Source organism: Heterocephalus glaber, unplaced genomic scaffold (assembly GCF_053883595.1).
Source record: "Heterocephalus glaber isolate CG9 unplaced genomic scaffold, H.glaber_assembly_v1.0 deba00000122, whole genome shotgun sequence".
Taxonomy (NCBI): Eukaryota; Metazoa; Chordata; class Mammalia; order Rodentia; family Bathyergidae; genus Heterocephalus; species Heterocephalus glaber.
This window is the reverse complement of record NW_028258138.1, coordinates 45971121-45996533: the sequence shown is the minus strand read 5'-3', so window position 1 is coordinate 45996533 and position 25413 is coordinate 45971121. Positions and strand designations below refer to the sequence as shown.

General features: G+C 33.0%; 1 protein-coding gene across 2 annotated transcripts in view; it reads right to left on the bottom strand.

Moving 5' to 3' along the window:
- Window positions 1-25413, bottom strand: part of Arl6 (ARF like GTPase 6) — a 28919-nt gene that overhangs the window by 1394 nt on the left and 2112 nt on the right. Inside the window, exons 2-9 of one of the 2 annotated variants that reach the window (XM_021238818.2) lie at window positions 23127-23204; window positions 20441-20560; window positions 19835-19984; window positions 16452-16513; window positions 16040-16108; window positions 13881-13975; window positions 11593-11722; window positions 7432-7487 (exon numbers count right to left, since the gene is read on the bottom strand). In XM_021238818.2, the coding sequence (XP_021094477.1) occupies window positions 7432-7487; window positions 11593-11722; window positions 13881-13975; window positions 16040-16108; window positions 16452-16513; window positions 19835-19957 (535 nt within the window). In that variant the 5' untranslated portion in view covers window positions 19958-19984; window positions 20441-20560; window positions 23127-23204. The remainder of the gene's footprint in view (window positions 1-7431; window positions 7488-11592; window positions 11723-13880; window positions 13976-16039; window positions 16109-16451; window positions 16514-19834; window positions 19985-20440; window positions 20561-23126; window positions 23205-25413) is intronic. The other variant, XM_004857940.4, reaches the window with a different exon arrangement.

The following is a 25413-nucleotide window of genomic DNA, read 5'->3' as shown; positions in this document are numbered from 1 at the left end:
AAGTAAAAGACTATTAGATAAAAGGTAGGTGATTAGGGGATGGGAGATCAAAGTATATGATATAGGGAGGGGGAGGAAATTGGGAGAGGGAGATGATGAAAGTATGTTATATGCATGTATGAATATGCCAAAATGAAATGCATTATTCTGTATAATACACACTGAGATAATCCAACACAAATCTATATAATCCTATGCATAGTTTTAATTTTTATTGACGTTGTAAAGAATCAACTAGTTCCATACAGCTTGTATGAAAAGTAATGGCAACTGCTTCATCTCTGCTCCTTTCAGAAGCAACTACTTCCAAATCACTTTTAAATGATTACTTATATCTCTAAATATACTTTTATATTATTTCTGTAAATATCAGTAATGTAATATGAAGCTTCAGTTTTTACACTCATGTGCTCACCTGCAATCCTCATTATACTTCTAAGATTCTCATTCTTCTAACAGTAATACAGTCATTATCAATATGACTATTTAGATGTTATTCTCAGCTGAGATAATTGGTACACTCATGTTACTTTTCTTTTCCTCTGTTACATTTTTCCCAAAGGTATTATTTGTCCCACCTATTCCTACCCAATCCATCTGCTTATTTTTTAATGTAGTTAACACTTTCACAGTTTAAACCTTCATTATTATGAAGCACATTACATAATCCATCATTTTCATCTTCTTAAAAGAACTCTCCCCTACAGTCTTATAAAACTCTCCAACCTACACCAGCTGATTTCTAAGCCTGTCATAGTTGCAACATTTCTTTTATCATTTTAGGATCTCTATTAACACCCTAGAGATTTCTTCTCCCATTCTTGTGTTGCCTTTCCTGTTTCATGGTCCCTTATTTCTCTTTTAGGTTTATTCTCTTATTTCAGAAATATAATTGTATTAGTGGCTACCTTAGTAAAATGCATAGATTAAATTCTTTTTTTTTGTATTAAATTCTTTTATTGGTACATTGTAGGTATACAACACAATTACATTTCTCATTGGGAATTGTACCTTTACATAATGCATCTTGGTTCTTATTTTTTCCCCATTCCTAGCCCTCCCTTCACGCCCTCCACCCTTCCCTATTTACAAAGACTTTATTTACATTTTTTCTATTTCTCATCATTTTTTCCTTTCCCTTCTTTCCTTTCCCCTGCCCCTCCCACTACCCCTACCCCTTTGGACCTTTTCTTCCTATTTTACATTATCGATTATTCATTCTAATCATTGGTACATTTTAGGTATACAACATAATGACATTCATCATTGGAAATTTCCACCTTTACAGTCTCTCTTGGTTCTTATTTTTCACCCTTGCCCAGCCCTCCCTTCAACCCCTCCAGTCCTCCCTATTTACAAAGATTTTGTTCCTATTTTTCCATTTTCTAGCACAAACAATCAACAAATGGGATCTCTTCTTATTAAAAAGCATCTGCACAGCAAGAGAAACCACCAGCAGTGTGAAGAGACAACCCACAATGTGGGAAAAAATCTTCACCTGGTCTTCCTCAGACAAAGATCTACTATCTCGAATCTATAAAGAACTTAAAAAGATCAGACCTCCCAAATTTAAAGACCCAATCAAAAAATGGGCATCTGAAATGAACAGACATTTCTCAGACAAAGAAGTAGAAATAGCAAATAAATACATGAAAAAATGCTCAACATCACTGGTCATTCTAGAGATGCAAATGAAAACAACACTGAGATTCCACTTCACTCCAGAAAGAATGGCTGCTATCATGAAAGCAACCAATAACAAATGCTGGCAGGGCTGTGGGGAAAGAGGAACCCTGTTCCACTGCTGGTGGGAGTGTAGACTGACGCAACCACTGTGGAAATCAGTATGGAGGTACCTCAAAGAACTAGGACTGGAAGTCCCATTTGACCCCACTATTCCACTGCTGGGGATCTTCCCCAAAGAATTAAAAGAATCATACCACAGTGATATATGTGCACCCATGTTCATAGCAGCACAGTTTGTAATAGCTAAAACTTGGAAACAGCCCAAATGCCCATCAACTGGAGACTGGATAAAGAAAATGTGGTTTTTTTAATAAAATGGAGTACTACTCAGCCATAAAAAATGAGAAATTAGAGACATTTATAGCTAAGTGGATGCATATTGAGGGAATACTCTTAAGTGAAATAAATAGGACACACATGTGTAAATACCGAATAGTTTCTCTGGTGTGAGAAACTGGAAGTGTAAATAAGGACTAAATGTATAATAGGTAATGTGAAATAGGAAGAAAAGGGGCAAAGGGGAAGGAAGTGGGAGGGCTAGGGGAAAGGATAGAAGGGAATGGGATTAATATAGATTAAATTCTTGAGACGTTCCACAGGTGAAGCTGTCTTGACTATCACAGTATATTGATAGGACTTTTCCAGGCATTGCCTGATGATATTATAGCTTCCAAGTTGTTTCTGTTGAGAAGTCTGATGTTTTTCTATTTCCTTATGCTTATATGTTTATGGAAACAAGACAGTTCCCAGCTAGAATCTGCCTTCATCTCTATGTGACTTCTAGTCCCTCCACACCCCACCCTGTTCCCCTCAGGCAGATTTTCTCAATTACCATGGCTGAGACTGTGCTTGCTGTGGTAGAGGAAAGGAAGACTTGATGAGCTGGACCCAATGGCACTGCTGAGAGTTTCTCAGGTCCCACTAGCCCAGGCTCTTCTCCGGGGAAGATGGGCACAGGGAAAGGAGGTGCCAGTACCCAGTAAGGTTTGATGTTGAGGTATTGCCTGGATGTTAATGACTTATTACAGCCAGGTGAGAGCCTGCAGTGCCTGTCCAGTGCCTGAACATGGGCCAGCGGTCCCAACTTCACTGTGCACAAGCAGACAGAGCCCTCTGGAGGATGACACAGACTTGGCCTGACCTGTCTCCATGTGGAACTGCCCTAGCCTCATGAAGCCACTATGGTGGGCAGCCTGAGGGAGCAGAGGCCAGGGCAGCCCAATGATCCAAAGGGCAGTGGGCAGACAGATCTTGCTGGTCTCATGTAGCTGGCTGGTTTCTTAGATGAGCTGGCTTGTGGAGTCTTCTATTGTTTTCAGTGTTGGATTTTACTAATGAAGCACCGTGATGTGGGAATACTTTTATCCACTGCATTGAGCTCTCAAGAGGCCTTTCAATTGAAAGCTCATCATTTAGTTCTGGTAATCATTATTTGATCATTTGTTACTCTCATTTTTTTTTTCTGTTCTCTCTGAAATTCTTATTTGGATATTGGGCCTTATGATTCCATAGTTTCTTTTCTTTATATTTTTCTATTCTTTGTCTTCTTGTCCTACTTCTGATAAACTGCCTCTATCTAATTTTTTATTGAGTTTTTCATTTTTACTATTCTATTCTTATATACCAACAACTCATTTTTGGTTTGTTCCTTTGCAAGTTGTATCCTGGTCTTATTCATGAAAATAATATTTTTTTACCTTTTTGAGGATACTCTCTCTAGTGAAGTTTTTGAGATGTTTCCGCTACATGAATTCTACTTCCTTTTTTTATTGTTTGGTTACATTTTCAAATGTCTGGTCATCTTTTGCCATTTGCTCATACATATGAGTGAACACTAAGAAGGCAGATTGGAATCTGGAAATGTATGTGAGGCTTGTCAAATGTGTTCTTCATTTTAATGTGTCTAGTTAAGCGAATTCTTTCATAATCCCCAATACCTTTATTTTTTTTCTGTTTGGCTAGTCTAATTCCTCACAGGTGATTCTATTTTCTGCCTCCCTCCACTGTTTTCTGGGAGAAGTACAATAAAAGAGAATTGCAATATTCCACATGAAAATTTTCAGTCACTCCACATTTTCAATTTAGCAGTAATACACACAGGTGTGCATGCTTTTTCCTAGTCAAAAGGCATTCTATTTGCATTTTTTGCAGAGAATAAAACTTTGAACTTTTGGCAAAAGTATGTATAAAACTGTCTTTTCAGCTCCACCTTCACCCTTATTTTCACTTTCTACCAGTTTCTGAGCCTTTGAGAGAATGTGCAACATAAATTAGGCTACATTCCAGTTTTCTCCTGCTGGCATAGAATTCATCTTTCTGAACTCTGTTAAATCATTCAATATCCATCATATAACCCAGCTTCCAAAATTTGGCTACCATTTTCACCACTTTCAATCCTTTTACCCAGGTACATTAATATCTTTTTAAAAAAGTCTTTTTACTATTAGTGTGACTTTGGAAGGGAGGAAACTAGGTATATATGTTCAATTGTCTACCTTTCATTGGAATATTCATTTGCACAGTTTATAACAGTCTAATATTAAAATGTGGAAGTGGACTGAGAGGATAGCTTGGTGGGAGAGCACATGCCTACAAGCATGTGTGAGGCCTTGGGGTTGACTCTTAGCACAACAAAAACAAAGAAAAATGAAACAACAAATACAATTAAAAATCTGGAAGCACTATTAATTTTTTCCACCCATATAAAATGGTAAGATTAATGTTTCACTAGTTATTTGTGAAGATTTCTTTTTTTCTTTTTTGGAACCGGGGATTGAACTCGGGTCCTTGTGCTTGCGCAGCAGGCGGCGAAACCACTGAGCTAAATCCCTGGCCCAATGTGAAGATTTCTTTTTACAAAAGCTCATCTGAAAGTTTCAGAGCTATAAAAACTTACTGCTCTGTAACAGTTTCTATATATTTTTGTGGTTTTTTTTAAAAAAACTTCAGTCTACTCAAGGGTTCTTGTCTTTGTGTATTTACACACATACAATTATTGAGAATCTTTCCAAAAGAAAATAGAATCATAGCATTGAATGTGTCATTAAATATCTCACAAATAAGTTTCTAATCTTTTTTTTTTGGTACCGGGGATTGAACTCGGGTCCTTGCACTTGCAGGGCAGTCAGTGGAACCACTGAGCTAAATCCCTGGCCCCAAGTTTCTAATCTTAAAATAATAAAATTAGTCCAACATGAACCAGGGATCTTCTTATTTATCATCCTAGGAAATTTCAAACTTCTAAAAGCAAAATGAAGAGATGCAAGTTCAGAGTATCTTTTACTCAGGTCCTTTACATCTTTTACAGTAAGGTTTACACAAATCCCATTTGTTAGCAAGCAGAAATTACACACATAGATTACTTTATATTTACTGTTACTTACTTTGAAAATATAGACATAACTAGGACCATCAAAATATAAATTTTATTATGTAAGAAATATGAATAATCTATTCAAAAACAAACTAAAATATTTTTTATTTTTAAAAATCTATGTACTTAGTTTCTGACGATTAAACAGAATGGTTAGGAAAAAGTAAATTTAACATTTATTGATTACTTTCCTATGTTAGTTACTTTAACAGACAGAATAATTTAATCTGCACATCAATTTACAACATTTAATTTTTAATTTTATAGATAAAGATTATCTTCAAAAGATAATAGATGTTAGATAATAGGCAGAGAGGTTAATTAAAACATAGTTAATAAGTAGTAATAAATTTGCTGGACTTAAAAGCCTAAGTCTTTCTATAATTATTCCATGCCTCTATAGAAAATAGGGATACTACTACTTACCTTGTAGAAGACTGTTGTAAATGGAACATAAAATAATGTGGCAACAAAGAACACAAAAATATACTTCCAACAATGTGACTTTCTTACAAAGATTGAGAGGCAAGAGAAAAGACGGTTCAAAAAAAGTCAAAGAAACAAAAATTTGCTACTAAAAAGACTTGGCTGTTGGTACTGCTATGTTAGATCATTACTGACACCCAGTGGCCTGATTTCGACAGCTAAAATAAAATCAGAAAAGAACTAAGGGGAGGACCTAAGAGCTACAATTAAAATAGAAATAACCATCAATTTATTTTCAATAAATATTGTGCTCTGAATTATTATGAGTGACAGTAAAGTTTCCATCCCATGTTACATCTTCATTTGTGAGTAAAGATAAGTACTTGTGAAATAAGAAATCAGGGATGCTTTTGTTATCTTCTCCAGAATTTTCCTCTGCGGTCCATTAGTTGCTAGTGGGAATCCATCCTATAACTACAACTTTCCAATGGACTATAAGTGACTACATCTTTCCAATAGTCTAAGAAGCTAAGCTGGTAGGTTCACAGAAAAATCCTACTGGTTCTTCTCAGAACCACTGGGATTCTCAATTAAATTTTACTTAATAATAGAATGTGACTAGAATGTTCTTTGCAGTTTGATGGTAAATGTCATGACTGCAAAATACAAAAGACAGAAATACAATGGTCTTGATAGTTAACCAGTAGACCACATTGTGTAGTTTTATACAAATGTTTATGAAATGTATCTTTAGTACAGGCAGACAGGCAGGCAGGCTACTCCTAGATAACCCACAATACATGTTCTATGTATTCCTACTGTTATTTCCAAAATGCATATGAGAAAAAACTCACAATACTAGGCATTAAAATGATAGTATAGAAAAAATTTCAATTTCTAGCCAGATTACAGTCAGAATTTTTGTCTTACTATTTACCCTTGTCCAGGGTAGGAAAATTTATCAAACAGAACTGCAAATACACAAAAAATAATTTAAGATACTAAATATGTATGTTAACATCATTTTCAAAGGGGAAGGGGATCAAGAGATGGAGGGAGAGGGCAGGAAAGGAGGGAAAGGGGATGAAAAAGGAATTAAGACAGATGTGTTATGTACATGTACCAGCTCCACACAAAGAGTGAAAACATGTTCTGTAAACATGTAAAAAAATACAGAAGAAAAGGGATCAAGAGATGGATAGAGTGGGGATGGAAGGAAAGGAAAGAGGATGAAAAAAGAAACTAAGATATATTATTTACAAGTATCAATTCCCCAGAAGGAATGTAAATGTTATGTACTATGTACATGTACTAAAGAAAATGACCTGAAAAAAGTTGCATACTGTATATGTGTTATGTATAAGAAAAGCTACATATTCAGCACTGAACAGTATGATTCTTTTTTTTTTTTTTTTTTGGTTCTGGGGATCAAACTCAGGTCCTTGCACTTGCACAGCAGGCGGTGAAACCACTGAGCTAAATCCCTGGCCCAACAGTATGATTCTTAAAAGATACAAGTCATTGTACATGCCATTCAGATTCAATTTTAGTTATGGATAGTAAGGCCTAACATTCATCCTAAAATTCAAATGTTTGTCAATTACTACATCAGATAGAAATTTGGTGGCATAAATTAAAATTATTTTCTAGGTTTATCTTATGTATTGATTGAAAAGTGCAAGCATTCTATCTAAATAAAATCTTTAGGAAAAGTTGATAAAGTAATAGAACCAGATATTAGGTACTTACTGTATTGTTTTTTCTGACAGGAGAAATAGATGGAAACAAGGAAAAAAAAAGCAATGATATAATAAAAGTAAAATATATGAAGGAAGTAATACGGAGAAGAAACAACGGCCAAAGAAACACAATACTTTGTGATGTACCTTGAAGCCAGTCTACACCTTCTTGCAATCCTTCTCCTTTTATGGCATCACTAGCACTGAAATACAATCCATAAAAAACAAATTCATTTTATTATATCCAACTGTATGGATAAGGAATTACAGTTTTGCCATATAAAAATTAATATATTTTAGTAACATATATTTGAGCAAAATTGATTAAGCTTTGAAACTGAATATATTTTTATAATATGTATAGACAGTTTTAAAAGTATATCACTAAAATTATTACTCTGGAATAGAACTTATAATACATATATTTCGTATTATTTTTCCAGTGTTCGAAAAGTCTTACAGAATCACTATCCTACTTCATCCACTCTTGAAAGTTCAATAATATGTATTTATTAGAAATGCTTTACTTTGTGGGCTGGAATGTGGCTCAGTGGTAGAGCACTTGTACACCATGTGCAAGGCCCTGGGGTTCAATCCCCTGCACTTGAAAGGAAGTGAGAAAGAAAGTAAGAAAGTAAGAAAGCAAGCAAGCAAGCAAGAAAGAAAGAAAGGGAGGAAAAGAGAGAGGAGGGAGGGAAAAAGGAAGCAAGATAGAAACAAAGAGGGAGGAAGAGAAAGAATGAAAGACAGATGTTTGATTTATTGACTTAGGTTAGAATATAGTCATAGAATAAGTGACTTCTTTATTTGAAGTAGAATTTTATATCTATAGGGTATAATCCCATACTTATAACTTTGGTAAGCTGGTAGAATAAAATGAGAACCCAGTAGATGCCAGACATAGTTATATTAATTATTATGTTTATTATAGAAACTTGGGTAAGCTATTCAGCTCCTTTGTCTTGGTTATTGTAAGAACTAGGTATTTAAAATATGCATATAAAACACCCAAACCAGGATACTTTTATTGTCTTTCATTCTTAAGAAAGTAAACAAATATTTACTGTGCTACTTTACATATACTCATAACTAAGTTACATAAATTAAAACAGACCATTTTTAGATATCAGATAATCTTTCTGAAAAATCCAGACCAATACTTTCTCATAACATGTCGCTGATCCAATCATTTCCTTGCAACATGATTGTTTATTAGTAATTAATAAAGAATTGTTTATTAGTAATTAACATATAATTAGTTTTCCAGAATGATTAGTTCCTTTTAATACTTAAGCATAATGTTAAAATGTTGTACCTAAAAGAATCAATTTAATTTTAATCAAAAGAAATTACTTTCAGGAAATTATTTATTGGACTACAAATATGGCTTACCATGGACGTATTTTAAAATAGGAAGACAGAAATAAACAGCATTAGATATACAAAACAAATTACTGATTACATATAGTAATAGCAAAACATCAGTGACTCAAATACTTACATCAAGAAAGGGCAAGGTACTGATTTTATCAAACACAAACAGTCCCAAACAATGTAATGAAGAAATCTTTTCCCACTGATAGAGGTGTCACTATCCTAAAACTCTTGCATTTTTCCCTAACAGGTTCCAAATACTTCAATTCAATCTTTCTTCTTTTCTCTCAAATAAATCAAAAAATTTATAACTAGAGCAAAAGCCAAAGCCTTTACCATGTCCTATAATGATCTATATTCTTCAGCTTCTAGTTATTTCTCAGTGGTCTTTTCTGATATTTCTCCCTAGATAGCTCCTTTCCAGACATCCTGGACTTCGTGCTGTTCCTGAAACACACCGGATACCTTCTTATCCAAGAAAAGTGTTTTCTTCCTGGCCTCCTAATCTGGACAGCTATTTATTCAAACTTTCACATTAGTTGCTTTCTGATGTCAATTAGGTCTCAGAGTGGAAGCATTTTTCAATATTCTTTCTCTTATCCTATTTATTTTTCTTCATCTTCCCAGCTGACATTTTATACATTTATTTACTTACTATTTGTTTCTCCAATAAATAAATAACACACACATACATGCACACACACACACACACACACACACACACACACACCATACTAGGGATTAAGTGAAAAAACACACAGGAAAAACAGTAACACAATTAGGCCCTAAAAATCAGAGTTGACTATAAATTTAATATAATGGGTTAAAAGAAACCACAAAAGTTTTCCTTTAATTCTCCAGATATATCTTTTCTATGACTTTTTTCTATTGCCTATAACCTTATATCTAATGAAAGAAAAAAGCAATATTTTACTTATATGTCACTGAGCATTACCTTTATATGTAAAACTGGAAAAGGATAAACATATTCTCAAATTTATACATTTTTTAAAATTGCAAAAATAACTAATATGTGATATACTAATATGCTAATACGTGATATACACATATGCTACTATGTGATAAACTAATTTGAATTTAGAAAAGAGATGTCTACTTTGAATTAAGGAGAAGATAAGTTGTACAGAAAATAGCATTGCATTTCATATGTCCTATTAGCATCAAGATATTACTTTTTATCTAGTAGAGAAATATTTAGATACTATAATTAAACTTATTAAAACTCAACTATTAATAATTTTAAGTAAAAAAAGGGGTTTTTGAAGGGGGATGGAGAAGGGGAAAGGGAGACAAGTATGATAAAGATATGCCATGTAAAGGAATGTAATAATATCAATGCAAATAAGCATTATATGCCATAAACATGAGCTAAGATGAATAATATCATAAAGAATGAAAATGGGGAAAGGAAAATCAAATCAGAAGAGAGGGAGGTGGGAGGGTAGGGGATTTAAAAAAAACAAGCTGTATTATGTAGATGTACCCCATTCCCCAAGATGACTGTAAATTGCATACACTGCAAACATATACTAATAAAAAAAATTTAAAGGATCTTTTACTAATTAAATTCACATTTGTCAATGTTATACTTTCCATCAAAGAATTTGCAATACTTAGTACAATGCAAAAATTAAAAATTATTTTACTTTACAAACAATTTAGTTATGACTTAGGGACACAAAGGTTCTATCTCAACATGTTTCTGTATTCAAAATCCTACCTCTCTTTGCCACTGAAATCCACAAGACTTCAAATTCCAATTCAAGAATCATTTCTAAACACTGACTTTTCCTCTGACTCCAAAGTAAGGAAGGCTTTACTCAAGATACAGTGTTTCATACCTGGACGGAGGTGGAGGAGGGCTATAGTACTGGGAAGTTTCAAGCATTTCCTTAAGCTCTACTCTGTATTATTACTCTTTCAGGACTGAGACCAGCGCATAAAGTTCTTTACTGAGCTCTACTACCTTCTGGCTTTATATTCTATTTCCTCTTGTAGAAGCAGTGGATTTTTTCTGCTTCTGTGTACAACCTTTTCCCTTAGTTACTGTAATTTTATGGAAGGGGAAAACTTCTGATAAAAGGATGATATCTTGCAGTAAGGAGAGATAAGTGGATGGTAGGCAGAAGGGAGCTTACTAACATAGTGGTGGGCACTGAAACACTATTTAATATATAATCTTTAGTTCTCCTTGTTGATACATTTTGGTAGACAAGAAAACTGGAGTTAAATAATTAGTAAGAAACTTTTCCAAATAAACAATGATTAGTAATTTCAGACAGTAGGACTTTAACCTTATTAGTAAGATGAAATAAAATCAGTAGTTTTATTTATTATTTTGGCAAATAATTATTGTGTACCTATTATGTACCAAGTGCTATCACTATTGCAGAGGTTATATAAGTGAAAAAAACCTGCTAAAATTCCACCTCTCAGGGATTAACACTTTGGTATAGGAAGACAGACTGTAAACAAAACAAAACAAACAAACAAAAAGAGGTCACATGGTAACAGAGGCAGTCCTCAAAGAAGTACCATAACAAGCCATAAAATATTTTGAAGAAAGATTCGGACAAGGTGGGGCCCAAGTACAAATGGCCTGACATGGGACTGTGCTTGGCTTATTCCATGTGCACAAGGAAATCAGTGTAACTAAGATGGAGGAATAAGTGGGTTATATAAATTATTCTATTATAAGAGTTCACATTTTTCTATCCCCAAAAGGATTTTTAACATTAATATATTTAGAGATACCTGCAATGCCACAATTCTATAAAACAAGCACCTTAGCTTACATTCTACCATGTTTGCCCTCCTATAATAATGAGGAAAAAAACCCAAAACCCAAAAAACAAACTCCAAAGCTTGGAGAATTTTCAGGAAGATAAATAAAAAGTAAACATAAAACTTTACCAAATATGCCATGGTTTATCTTTGATGTTCTCTAAGCACAGCAATTGAGATACTTTTACAGATGTCACTGCATCTCTAAGATCCATTTTGTTTGCAAAGAATAAGATTGGAATTCGACGATGTTTAATATCTAAAAGAAAAAAATAAGATTATCATCATACTTCCAACTTTTTGGGAGACTTTGCCCCAAATACTTAAAATTGAAATAAAATAAATTGTTTCACAATTACTTCTTTTATATATAAAATTTAAAGACACATACTGTCAAGCATGTATTTGAGCAATAAGAAAAATTATAAAATATTTTTACTTAGTCATTTGTCCTCTAGTTCGAAGCTTTAAGCAAAAGATGAGGTCAGAGAAGGAGGCTCGATAAGTAGTTACGGAGAAGCACCTATACAAAAAGTCAACCATCTTGTTTGTTTTGTTTTTATGCGATCTGAAGAGAAATCAGAGTGTGTTGTTTGTTTTGTTTTTAATGTGAACACGAAAGAGGCAAACTTCAAGTACAAGTATAAGGAGGAGAAATTGGATTCTGATTTTAGTTTTTAGTCACAGATCTAAAAATAAGAAGGTAGATGTTAACAAAATATTTTTGCCCTGAATCATTTTTTGAAGATAATAGAACTAGTTCAAAATTCAGAAGACACAAAATGGTACATACTAACGAATTTCCTTCCTACCTTTGTCACTGGCTAACTGTCTTCCAAAGAAAAGGCAATCCATCATCATCAATGTCTTCACATCATTGTAAACATATATATTTCTAGACAAAACTATTATAATGTCGCTATGCCCACAAACAGCATGTCAATCTCATTATTTTATGCCTTTATTTCTTTACTTAATTTACATCTTGGGTTCCAGATTAGTACATATAGACTATATGGACAAGGCCTTGTTAAAAAAATCAAGGTTCCCATTGTATTTGAAGCAGATCTGGTAGAAACTATTTCAGTGTATTGGTCAACATGCTAACATTTTATGAGAAAGTAGCAAGATCAATTAAAAAAAATTCATACTCAAAAATCCATTCTCAACCTGGACCTAAGACTGATAAGCTTTGAAATGAGGTCACATAAAAGATACAGGAAGTAGATTTTTTTTCAAAAATTCAAATAAACTTGAGATTGTTAAATAAAAACACCAAAGATATATAGTTAAGCAGGCTGAATTGTTAGAAAGCCCTATACTAAATTCTATTCCATTTTTAACAAAGTCAGTTCTTTTCAACTATCATCCTTTTCTAAAAGTCCTAGTATAAAGAGTACTTAAAATCTTTTTGCCATGACTAAAACTAGAAATGAAGAGTTCACAATACTCACTGAAGCACAGTCTGTAGTGAGAGTGGCAGGGGTGTGTGTGTGTGAAAGGAATATCCATCAACTGAACAGTGTATGCATACAGGACAGAATATTAGGCAGCAATAAGAAGAATAATTACATAATTACATGCAATTTGATCTGAAAGTACTTCTATCATATAGTATTGGATGATGCAGAAGTGTAAATATGGTTATATTTTGATATAAAATAATGGTAGAACCCCTACCCCTCAGCTCAACAGTTATTGTTATTATCTGCCCTACATAAGTTTATATGTGTGTGTTAAGGCATATTTTAAAATATGAAGGAAAGAATAGCAACTTGTTAAAACTAGTATGGTGAAAAACATTGACAGGGAGATGACAGTTGGAGATTAAAAACAAAAGATGTTTTAGAAGAATTCCTACAATACACAAGTAAGAAACGCTGTGATAACACACACAAACACATTTAGATACAGATGAAAAAGCACATGAAAAGACAGCGACCAAAATAATTTTTCTTTTTTTTTTTTTGGTAATGGGGATTGAAGATTGAACTCGGGTCCTTGCACTTGTGAGGCAGGCGGTGGAACCACTGAGCTAAATCCCTGGCCCAACCAAAATAATTTTAACAGATCTTGAAATATACAGACTTTTGCTGCCTTCCTTATTTTTCCATATGAAATATTTTCTATTGGCACATATTATTCATATAATCAGGAGAAAAGAAAATTTTTATTTTGGGGGAAATAAATGTTAAAGACAAAAAATTGCAAAAAGCTTCGATATTTAAAAATATATGGTGATAAAGGCAAGTTATTTATTATAAATTTTGCATAATAAAGTTATAAAATTCAAAAATTTTAAATAGGAGAAAGTTATCTGGCATAAAAAATACCTTTTATTGATACCTAAGAAAAAATGTCTCATATAAAAAATTCCCAAGGCAGATATCACAGGCTGAAAGAGATCATATATATACCTGGATGATTCAGAAGAGTATCAAGTTCTTCTTTAGCCACAACCATTCTTAATTTATCACTACTATCAATAACAAAAATAATGGCTTGTCCTTCTCTGTATAATATAAAGATAAAAATTAAAGTTACAGTTAATAATTTTCCACATTAACCATTTGTATTTCCTAACTTATGTTATCTTTTCCCGTCTTATGTCCACTCATGATTAGAAGTTTTAGTGTTCTTAGTTTATATGGCTACATAATATGTTAATAATTACATATTATGTAAACTATTCTTCCATTTTTCATAATTTCATATTTTTAAAGATTATGAGTTTTCTGTTTAACTAGAATAGTTAAAATACTATAACCTTCTTAGACATAATCATTATTCACATTTTGATATAAATTGACACTTTTCTTTGTGTATTCCCAAATATCCACATCTGTATTTAAAATGGAATCCTGTTGCTTTATACTTAAGACTTTCTGATATCTATATAAATTTCCATTTTTTACAGTATTATTTGTATTATTATCATTATTATTTATTTATTTTGGGGGGGGTACTGGAGATCAAACTCGGGACCTTGCGCTTGCGGGGCAGGCGATGGAACCACTGAGCTAAATCCCTGGCCTCTATTTGTATTATTTTTATTGAAACACTAAAGCTAAACAACAGTATTTCTCAAATATTTTACCACAAATCATAATGAAAAACACATTTTACAGAGATAAAGTAGACACACATGTATATCTTATTTATTTGAAATAAAAGTCTGAAATAATACTTACAAATAGCTTTTATTTTTACCCTGTTTGACACTTTGTAAAGGTGTGAGCCAGCCAGCCACTGAACTTTTTTTTTCCATACTATAGATTAACTTAGGTCCTTGCACACGCAGGGCATATATTTTAGCATATTATTTTGCTCTGTATTTCACTGCTAGTGAGGTTCAGTATCTTTTATATATTTACTGAATATCTATGCTTTCTTTATGAATCACTTATCCCAATCATCATATAATCTTAAAGTTCTATTTCAGTAATTAAATGAATAAAAACAAACTCTTTAAATACCATTTTGTCCTATCATTTAACAAAAGATAATTTAGATTAACAGAACCATATATTGCTAGTAGGTACAGAAACCAATAAAATTGGAAATATATCAAGAATGTTCAAAACACTGTGAGCAAGTGATTTTATTTCTGGAATTTATTCTAAGGAAATGTGAATTATGGCTAAGATTTACACAACAACATGCTAACTGGAAAATTATTTATAATCTTCAAAAACTGAGAATAACATTCATTTCCAAAAGCAGAATGATTAAGCAAAATCTGGCAAAGCTATGTAAAAAAAATTAGGCAATCATTAGAGTTATATTCATTGTATGTTTTTTCCGATATATACATATCATAGAAAGTTAAATGAAAAAAATGAGATAAAAGTATACATAGTACATAACTTAGATGGCTCCTTTCTCCTTACTTATGCAAAGTCAACATAAATGTTTCAAAAAAGAAAAAACATACCCAAAAGAAAAATAATGGTAAATTTATGAGTAGTGATATTTACAGGAAACAGCACTTTAATACTATTTTCTAAGCTTTATAAACAGTGTACTCCTTATATATTTGTACTTATTACTTTTAATTTATTTATTTTTGGTACGGGGGATCAAACTTAGGACCTTGCGCTTGCAAGGCAGGCATGGTGCCACTGAGCTAAATCCTCAGCCCTGTACTTATTACTTTTAATAATGTAAAAATGGCACGGAGAAAGTATATAGCTAACATTAAAGAATTATGTAAGTTTGAAAGTAAACTTCCCTTATAATTCTACTCTTCCAAAACAATGCTATTAATAAAAGCTTGGTGCACATTCCACTAACAATTTTCTCTCTATATATATACTAACAACTTATCTATATTAAGGATGGTTCTCTTGACAAAATCAGACATAAAAAATGTTATTATAAACAATGTTAATAGACATTCTTCTATGTATAGCTTTGCCCAATAGTCCTAGTCATAGGATACTTTCTAAAGGTAAAAAGACTATGAACATTTATCCTGATTGTTATGCCACAGTCCGTATGGTCACTTGGATTTCCAACCATTAAGTGTTACTAAAATATGATTATCTAGTTAAGCAATATTCAAAAACATACTTACTTATAATAGTGTTCCCATAGATTTCTGTATCTCCCTTGACCTGACATATCAAACACTGTAAAAGACAAACTAGAGGGAAAAAAAAGGAAGGCAAAGCATAACTCTCATTTAATACTTTAAACTGTTTTTAATCAAATCACCACTGTCATACAATAATCATTGTAGGCCATTTTTTGAAGAAAAACTTCCCCCCAAATAGACTTATTAATACAAATATGATTTTCCAATGAATAACATATAGAAAAAAGATGTTGTCTTTGCAAATGAGCCTATTGGAGTATGTCTGAATGTTCTAAAAAATAAAGCAGAGGTAGTGGTAGAAAAATGTTACTTTTAGTAAGAGTAGAAGGAATGACCAGGTATATCTAATTTTTAGCCACAACTTCTCAGTCACAGGGATAATGTGGATTACCTGGATGACTTGAACTTCTCTATGCTGAATCCGATAGTAGGAACTATATCTTGAGACTGAGCCTTCAAGATAAAAGACAAAGTTTAGAAATTTGCAATTACCAAAGATAATTTTTCCTCAAGTTAAAAAAAAAAAGCAGCCATATTTTCCATTTCTAAAATACACCACTAAGGAGATGATAGGGTTAAGCAAAATTAAAATCTTTGCAATAGGATCACTGTGTGTAAGTTCTTTTTAGAAGTCTAAGGTTTACTAATTATGAAGTTATTACATTATATGAATTTATAGTTATTACATTTATTCATGTTTGGGGCTGCCCTTATGTCTGTATGGTCCCAGCTCCCTAGGAGTTTATTACCTAGAGAAGATAAAAAACAATCAACAGCTTAACAAAATTAAGTGTTACAAGGGAACACAATTTGGAGCAGTGATAAATACAAAGAAATGGTGAATGCCGGCCGGGGATTTAGCTCAGTGGTTTCACCACCTTCTGCACAAGTGCAAAGACCCGAGTTTAATCCCCGGTACCAAAAAAATAAAAGAAATGGTGAATGCAGCTGGGCAGAACAGAACTGGTATGGTGGCATGGGAGAAGGGTGCTTAGGAAAAGCTGATCTGATAAGATGACATCACCCAGGGATGAATAGCAGGAAGGGGAAAAGCTATGACAAGTTCTTGGCAAGGTACATTCCAGTTAGAGGAAGTAGCCAGTGCAATGATTTTCTGCCAGGAAGGAACTTGCCTCCCAGGAAAAGTAAGCCTGTCTATCTACAGAGTATTGATAAGTAAAAAAGAAGTATATGTTGACGTAAGAAAGGTAGCAGCAGCTTAAAGTTCTAGTAAGGAGTTCTGCTTGGAGAATATTGAAAAGCAGCAAGAGTATAGGAAGACACCTGTTGACAAGTCTAAAGGGCAATTTAAATACATTAAATTGACAACCTAACTAATCAAATACCTCCTAGCACTTCCATCATCGAAACTGTCCATCTATTTGAATAAAAATCTATCTAATTTCTGATTCAGATGCTCAGAAATTATAGTATTTTTGATTCTTCCCTTTTTTACATATTATTTATAATCATTCTCTAAGCTTTATTGGTTCTGTTTCAGTATCTTAGTTCTGGCCCTTATTACTTATTACTGAACATTACATTAACCTCCTAATTGCTCTTGATTGGCTATAATACCTGGGACTAGTTATTTAAGCCAAGGTTTTCTTAAATGAGATATATATTATTAAACAATGTCCATAAATAATCAAGTGTTTGCTATTATTATAATCATACTCTCACCAATTTTAGTCAGTGGTATCCCCAGTTTTTTCCAAACTGCTACAAATATAACTTTAAAATAATCCTTCAGTTTACCTTGTCGCTTTTATGTCAGAGTGGGAGAAGTAGAGGGGAAATTTTGCCTCATATCACTATGTGCAATCTGGTAGTCCACTTCTGAGCAATTTAAATTCAAATGGAAAGACAGAGACTGAAAACATGCCAGAGCTTGTTCATCTTAATACTAAGTGAAGAGGGTCTCCCTTGAGAGGCGTTCTGGTTTTGCCTTTCTGAAATTTGTTTATTCAGCTTTCCCTTCTACCCATTCTATGAGTTGCCTTAGTGTTTTTCCAAAAATGTCTTTATTCTTTGTTTGAAAAAATATATTTTCTGTTATTAAGATTTCAGCTTCTTCACAAACTTCCTTTTAACTTCTTGTTCTACTCATAGGGATAAAATTCATCAACTTTTCTTCTCTTCAAAGTTCTAGTGAAAATAATTAGAAAATAGAAACTCTACAAATTAATCAAAAGAAAACATATGTGATCTAGTACTAACAGATTCATATGAAACTGATTTTCCTCTAAAGTATCCCCAAAGATAGTCTCTAACATTTATTTCCTTTTGTTCTATCTAGGAACAAATATATTTGGTTATTTTCGTAATTGGACAAGGAATGATATAAGCAACCAAAGAGTGCAGGAATAGACCATCTGAGACAATCTAGGGAAAGACTTAACAACAGGAATAAAACAAGATTCTTAAGAGAGACCTTATTTGGTTAGTTTCATTTAGTCTGCTAAAAATTATATCCTTGTTGCCATCATTCAAAGTCCCCCGATCAAAACTAAACATAAAAAAACCCATCTGTCAATTTATTAATCTAAAATATATACTTAAGTGTAAAATATTATTCCAGGTTATTTGTGATTCAATGCTTAACAAATGAAGTGGTCTTATAAGCTGAGGAGAAATTTAATAAGTAATTTATCAAATGAATATGCCAAATAATTCAAATTTCTGGGAAGTGGAGGAAAATTAGAATTTTAAAAGATAAGAGTATATCTCTAGAAAATGATAGCTGAAACTAAATTCCTAAAAATAGTGGTCAGGTTAAAATGTTCTCCACCTTTCTCTAGTCATGAGTTTACAAAACATCACCAATCTCAGTATATTAATAATAAACATTAAGATAGATTAATATTAAATACTAGTCTGAGTCCAGGAAATAACTAGTTATCTAGAAATTGATCTTATCTACAAAAAAATTAGACGACTGTTCTATAAAATGAGAGGTATGTTTTGTAAGGCATTTCCTAATAGGCACTACCTAATTGTAGATTTTTATAATTGATGTACTTAATTTATTAAAAATCGTGCTAATGCGAACAAAAGCTCACACTTAACTCTTGTGTTTAAAATAGGAAGGAGTGACAGAGTTCTGGTAGCCCCTATGAAGTTTGATTCAAGTAATTCTTTTTGGTTATCATTATCAAGTTTTAAAAAAAGAAAAAAAGCAAAGCAAAGCAAACTACTCTTCTCTTAGGACCTGGAGGTCAATTATTCTGAGACAAGATAGTTGCATCAAGATTAAGGGTCAGGAAGTGATATCAGAAACTAAGAAAACAATGCTATGTGAGCTTTCTTTATACGGAGCAGAACCCACCTCTAACTTATGCATCATGTGTTGCTTTACAGCCATTTCAATCATACAATATTATCTTCATACACTTACTGCTTAAAATAATCCTGCCTACTATTAACAGGGTAAAACTGTCTAATTATCTCTAGAACTTATAAAATTGATTGACCTTTCCTTTTGTATTGAGCCTCTACCAAAGAGGAAGCTAAAAGGAAGACAAGCAACCTAAAGGAAACTTGGCAAGTTTGTAAAGCTCTTTAGGAAAAAATAAAAACAAGAATAACTAGGTTAACAATCCAGATTTATCTACCTATCTTATATATTACAAATTATAGCTCACTGATAATTATTATTTTAAAGTACTACAAGAAGAACAGCATTTCATAATATGATTATCAAGCAAAGTAAGTCTGCATATTAACTTTCTCTAGTAGCAAAAAATACATGAAGCATCTAACAAAGATACTTACATTGGAAGGCTTCAGTTTGTTAATGATTGTTGTTTTGCCACTGTTATCTAGCCCAAGGCACAAAACATGAACCTCCTTTTTCCTCAGGCCAAGCAAGCCTGAAAGTCTGTCTAGCAATCCCATAATGAGATTCAAATATTTACAAACCAACTGCAGGAAAAAAAAGATGTATTATCCAAAGGCATCTTAAGTATGGAAAATATTGGTATGTGCACAAAAATTTAAAAATTTAAAGACACACAATGATACTCTTAAAAACCATGTCAGTGTTGCTCTGCACTTAGTAAACAGCATAAGCTGATTATCAGAAAGAAGCCTTAACTGAAATGCATATTGGCAGCTTATGACCCCTGGCTACACAGAACAATGCCCTTGAAATAAATCCATTTCTCACTTTATTTATAATGTTTAAGAAAAAAATGTGGACAGCCTCAGTATCATGTGGAGTCTGTCAACTGTAGTACTTCAAATATTTATGAAGTAGACAGCAACCTTTCTATGAGATTTGGAATAATATACAAGCAATGGGGTTCTTGTAGAATCTGATGCTGCAGATCAGAAAGAAGGCAGACAAGAGAAGCAGGGAAAAACTGAGATTTTAGTTACCTAAATCTTTATCTGAAGTCAGATCATTGTCATATTTTTCCATAATTTGAAGTTATGAAAAAAAACCCACTGTTTTTGTTTGCTTGCTTGGTTACGTCCAGTTTGGGTAGGGCTTTCTATCTGGAGAAGTAAAGAATCTTGATATATTTCATCCTTATTTCCCCCTATCTCTTACATATATCTCGGTAAATTACCATAAATACATCTGGGAATAATGAATACACACATGGACAACTGCATTAATCTTCACTAGATATCTATTTTCTTAACTGTAACTTATGTGAAACATCTGCTATTTTTAAAAAGATATAATACTAGTATGGAATCAGAAAGTTAATACCAATTTTAGATTATAATTAAGTTTTCACAAATACTGTAAAAGTCACTTTCTTAACCTGTTCCCATTACTTGCTCAATTGTGTCTATTTCTAGGGAGAAAAAAAATCTGTATTTTGAAGTCAACTAAAAATGCTATGTTGTAACTTTATAGCTATTCATATCCATCTATAGTACTATTAAATTTGTATTTCAGGTCTCCAAATCAAACTTTTTAAAGAAGCTTGCTTGGCTCCATCATCTCCCTCCCCCTAAATAGTACTACATGATAAGATAAGGAAAATATTTCTTCTGCCAACCATCAAGTGGTATAGGCACTGCTAAAATACAACTGTGTACCAAATATTTCTCATTACTTTCTGAATCTTTAAGAGTTCTCTAAATATTAATCTCACTTAATTGATTTATTATCATATTCATCCAAGGTTCCATAAATGTATCATTTGATACCTCCTTTTATATTTTTTATTCTATACCATCCCAGACAAAGCTAGACCTTGAAGGATATAAGACTATACCAACTCAACCTAGAGGAGGCTTTCAAGAAAACTGCATCTCAATAAAGCCTGTCAACTAACCTTTTGCTAAGGCTCCTCAGGATATCATTGTGGAAATAAGTTTCAAAACTGAATTTCAGTGAAAAGCAGGAAAGAGAGGGTGTTGTGCCTCACTAGTGGGTGGGGCCTATAATATAGCCATCTTGCTCTTATCCAGGGGATGGGCTTGACTTCAGGTACTTGGATTTATGCCAAATGAATCAATATTTCTCTTCATAATAAAAATTAAAACCCCACTCAAAACATTTCTTTGAATTTCAGCTTAAGGACTGATTTTGGATGCTCTATTTTAAATTAATCTTGTAATACGAAATAATTCACACAGACCATTTTAATTCAAAGTATATTTTTATTACTTGATAAAAAATAAGTACTTCCTGTTTTTCATCTTCCAGAGTATTCTGAATATATTTTAAGAAGTGTAACTACTTCTCACATGTTCTTCTTTTGGGCATCTATTATAAAGCACTGATTGCTAAAAGGGTGGTGCTTGAATATTCATTTTTCATATTATCTTTTATTTTGTCTTTCCATCCTTTTTCCATGGATTGTTAAACACATTATTGAACTATTTTTGGATAAACAATTTAAAATAGTTTTTCTAAAGGATATTATCATATTAATGGAAATTGCTTTATAAGGAACTACAATGTAGCCTATATACATTTCAAGTTTTAGTAATCATAATTTTCCTTCTGTAAGTTCTTGTATGCATGAATGAAGGAAATAAAAAATAATTCAAGCTACTCACATTTATTTACCATGTTCTAACATCAGAACGGGACACAGAAATTTTTCTGTAGCTTCCTACTCTCATGGTCATGATTTTCAACCCTAGTTGCATTCTGGAATCAACTGTTGAAATCAGAATTTCTGACAACAGGACCAGAGTATTTGTAGGAAATTCATAGTTCAGGGTATTATCAGTTTTAAAACTTACACACTGCTTCTGATACACAGTCCCCATTAAGAACTACTAGCTTACAGAATAAAGTCCATGCATTTTTTTTCAACAAGAGAAAAGCATAATAAATTTATTTCAGTTTTAAAGACATAGGAACCTTCAGAAATAACGACCTGTTCTGTGAAACTTCTCTATTTTAATGCATAGATTTGATGAAAAATGGACAGATTGTAGACATGTGACTGGACAAAAGGGTATGAACTAATGGTAAGACTGAGAGGGGAACCCAACAAAGCCTGTCTGTTCAGAATCTTCTTGATCTCTCTGTGAGCATTGCTTTTTCTTATCTATGGAGCAGGACCTCTCAGAATGAGAACCTTAAAGGGAGAAAAGGCAGAGCAACCTTTCTAGGGTTTATGTTTGCTTTGGGAGAGAGGGGTTTGGTTTCTATGACCTGTCTTGGAAAAGAGGAATTCTGGTTTCTATAACTCTTTCCAGGGGAGAAAAACAGGCAGGAGAGAGAAGGGTAGAAGATCATAGAGAATCTGCTTTAGAGGCCCTTTCAATGTCTTCAATTCCAGGAACTCAACATGCCAAGATGCCACACTGGGACCCAACACTATCTTGGTTATATCTATACTTCCAGTCTTTCACTCAGAGTACATATTTCAAAAATATTTGTAATATATACACTCGAACAGAAAAACTCCATAGATCACACTCGGAAAGCTGATCCTTTAATAAACTCAATTGTCAATTGTAAATATCTTTACTTATTTACTTAGAAATATATTTCCAGAGGTAGAATTATTGGATCAAAATGTAATATTATTTAAAGTTTTGATAGATACTGTGGCACTGTCTTTCAGAAACTTCTACAAACACTTACCAACAGTAGGTGAGACTTTCAATTCTTTTGTTTTCTTACCAACACTGGGTATCGTTAAATTTTTCAATATTTGCCGATCTGAAAAGTAAAACATGGCATTGTAGTATTACTTTAATGTGCATTTATTTCACTACTATATAGTTGAACACTTCAGAATTCCATTAACATTTCTTCTTTTATAAATTATCTGCTATATTTCAGTGCCTATTTTCTTATTAGGTTCCTTCAACTATTGCTATCTGAAAGACCTTTCCATGTCATATTATTGCAAATAGTTTTAATCAATTAAAATTATATTTTACTCTTATTTATGTTGTTTTGTGCCATACAGAAGTTTTAAAATTTATCTAATGATATTTACAAAATTTCAGTTTTTTTCTTCAGTGTTAGGCTTGAAAAAAGTTTTCCTCCTCACTATTTTAAACCTGTTAGCCAATATTTTGTTTTTTGTCTTTTGAAAGTTTCAGTTTTTATACTTTAAATTTTTAATTGCCTGAAATTTATATGGTAAGAATTTTTTTCTGGTATCACTTTTCTTCCTACCATCAGCCCCCTTACTAGTTAATTTTTTCTCAACTTTTTTTGGGTCTGTTAGTTAATTCTCTATCACAATATGTTCCTAATAGTATTCTTTGGAAGATGATCTTAAGAATTATCTTCAGGGGCTGGGGATTTAGCTCAGTGGTTCGGGCGCCTGCCTTGCAAGTGCAAGGTCCCTAGTTCAATCCCCATTACCCCCCTCCCCTCCGCCACAAAAGAATTATCTTCAGAAGGATTTCAAGGTCATGCAAGTTTGGGAAATTTGGGATTCTATAAATATGAACAGGTTTCTATAGAGTAATACTCCTGAGACTCTTTTTTTTTTTTTTTTTTGTTAAATTCTTTTATTGGTACATTTTAGGTATACAACACAATTACATTTCTCATTGGGAATTGTACCTTTATATAACGCATCTTGGTTCTTATTTTTTCCCCATTCCTAGCCCACCCTTCCCTATTTACAAAGACTTTATTTCCCCATTCCTAGCCCTCCCTTCACCCCCTCCACCCTTCCCTATTTACAAAGACTTTATTTCCATTTTTTCCATTTCTCATCATTTTTCCTTTCCCTTCTTTCCTTTCCCCTGACCCTTCCACTACCCCTACGCCTTTGGACCTTTTCTTCCTATTTTGCATTATCGATTATTCATTCTAATCATTGGTACATTTGAGGTATACAATATAATGACATTCATCATTGGAAATTTGCACCTTTACATAATCTCTCTTGGTTCTTATTTTCCACTCTTGCCCAGCCCTCTCTTCAACCTCTCCATTCCTCCCTATTTACAAAGATTTTGTCCTATTTTTCCATTTTCTCATATTAATCCCATTCCCTTCTATCCTTTCCCCTAGCCCTCCCACTTCCTTCCCCTTTGCCACTTTTCTTCCTATTTCACATTACCTATTATACATTTTAGTCCTTATTTACACTTTCAGTTTCTCACACCAGAGAAACTATTTGGAATTTATTCATGTGTGTCCTATTTATTTCACTTAAGAGTATTGCCTCAATGTGCATCCACTTAGCTATAAACATCTCTAATTTCTCATTTTTCATGGTTGAGTAGTACTCCATTTTATAAAAAAACCACATTTTCTTTATCCAGTCTCCAGTTGATGGGCATTTGTGCTGTTTCCAAGTTTTAGCTATTACAAACTGTGCTGCTATGAACATGGGCGCACATATATCACTGTGGTATGATTCTTTTAATTCTTTGGGGAAGATCCCCAGAAGTGGAATAGTGGGGTCAAATGGGACTTCCAGTCCTAGTTCTCTGAGGTATCTCCATACTGATTTCCACAGTGGTTGTACCAATCTACACTCCCACCAGCAGTGGAGCAGGGTTCCTCTTTCCCCACAGCCCCACCAGCGTTTGTTATTGGTTGATTTCATGATAGCAGCCATTCTTTCTGGAGTGAGATGGAATCTCAGCGTTGTTTTCATTTGCATCTCTCGAATGATCAGTGATGTTGAAATTTTTTCATGTATTTATTTGTTATTTCTACTTCTTTGTCTGAGAAATGTCTGTTCATTTCAGATGCCCATTTTTGGATTGGGTCAGGCTCTTAAATATGCTAAAATGCATTGCAAATCTATAGGAGATGCACTAAGATAGTAGTAATTTTAGATGAGTATTTATGGAAACCTTTTTGGGAAGTTTTTTAACGGCAAATAACTTAGGCAATCAGATCTACTCTTTTATTGATCGATCTATCTCTAGACCAGTGCTACACTCTTTTAATT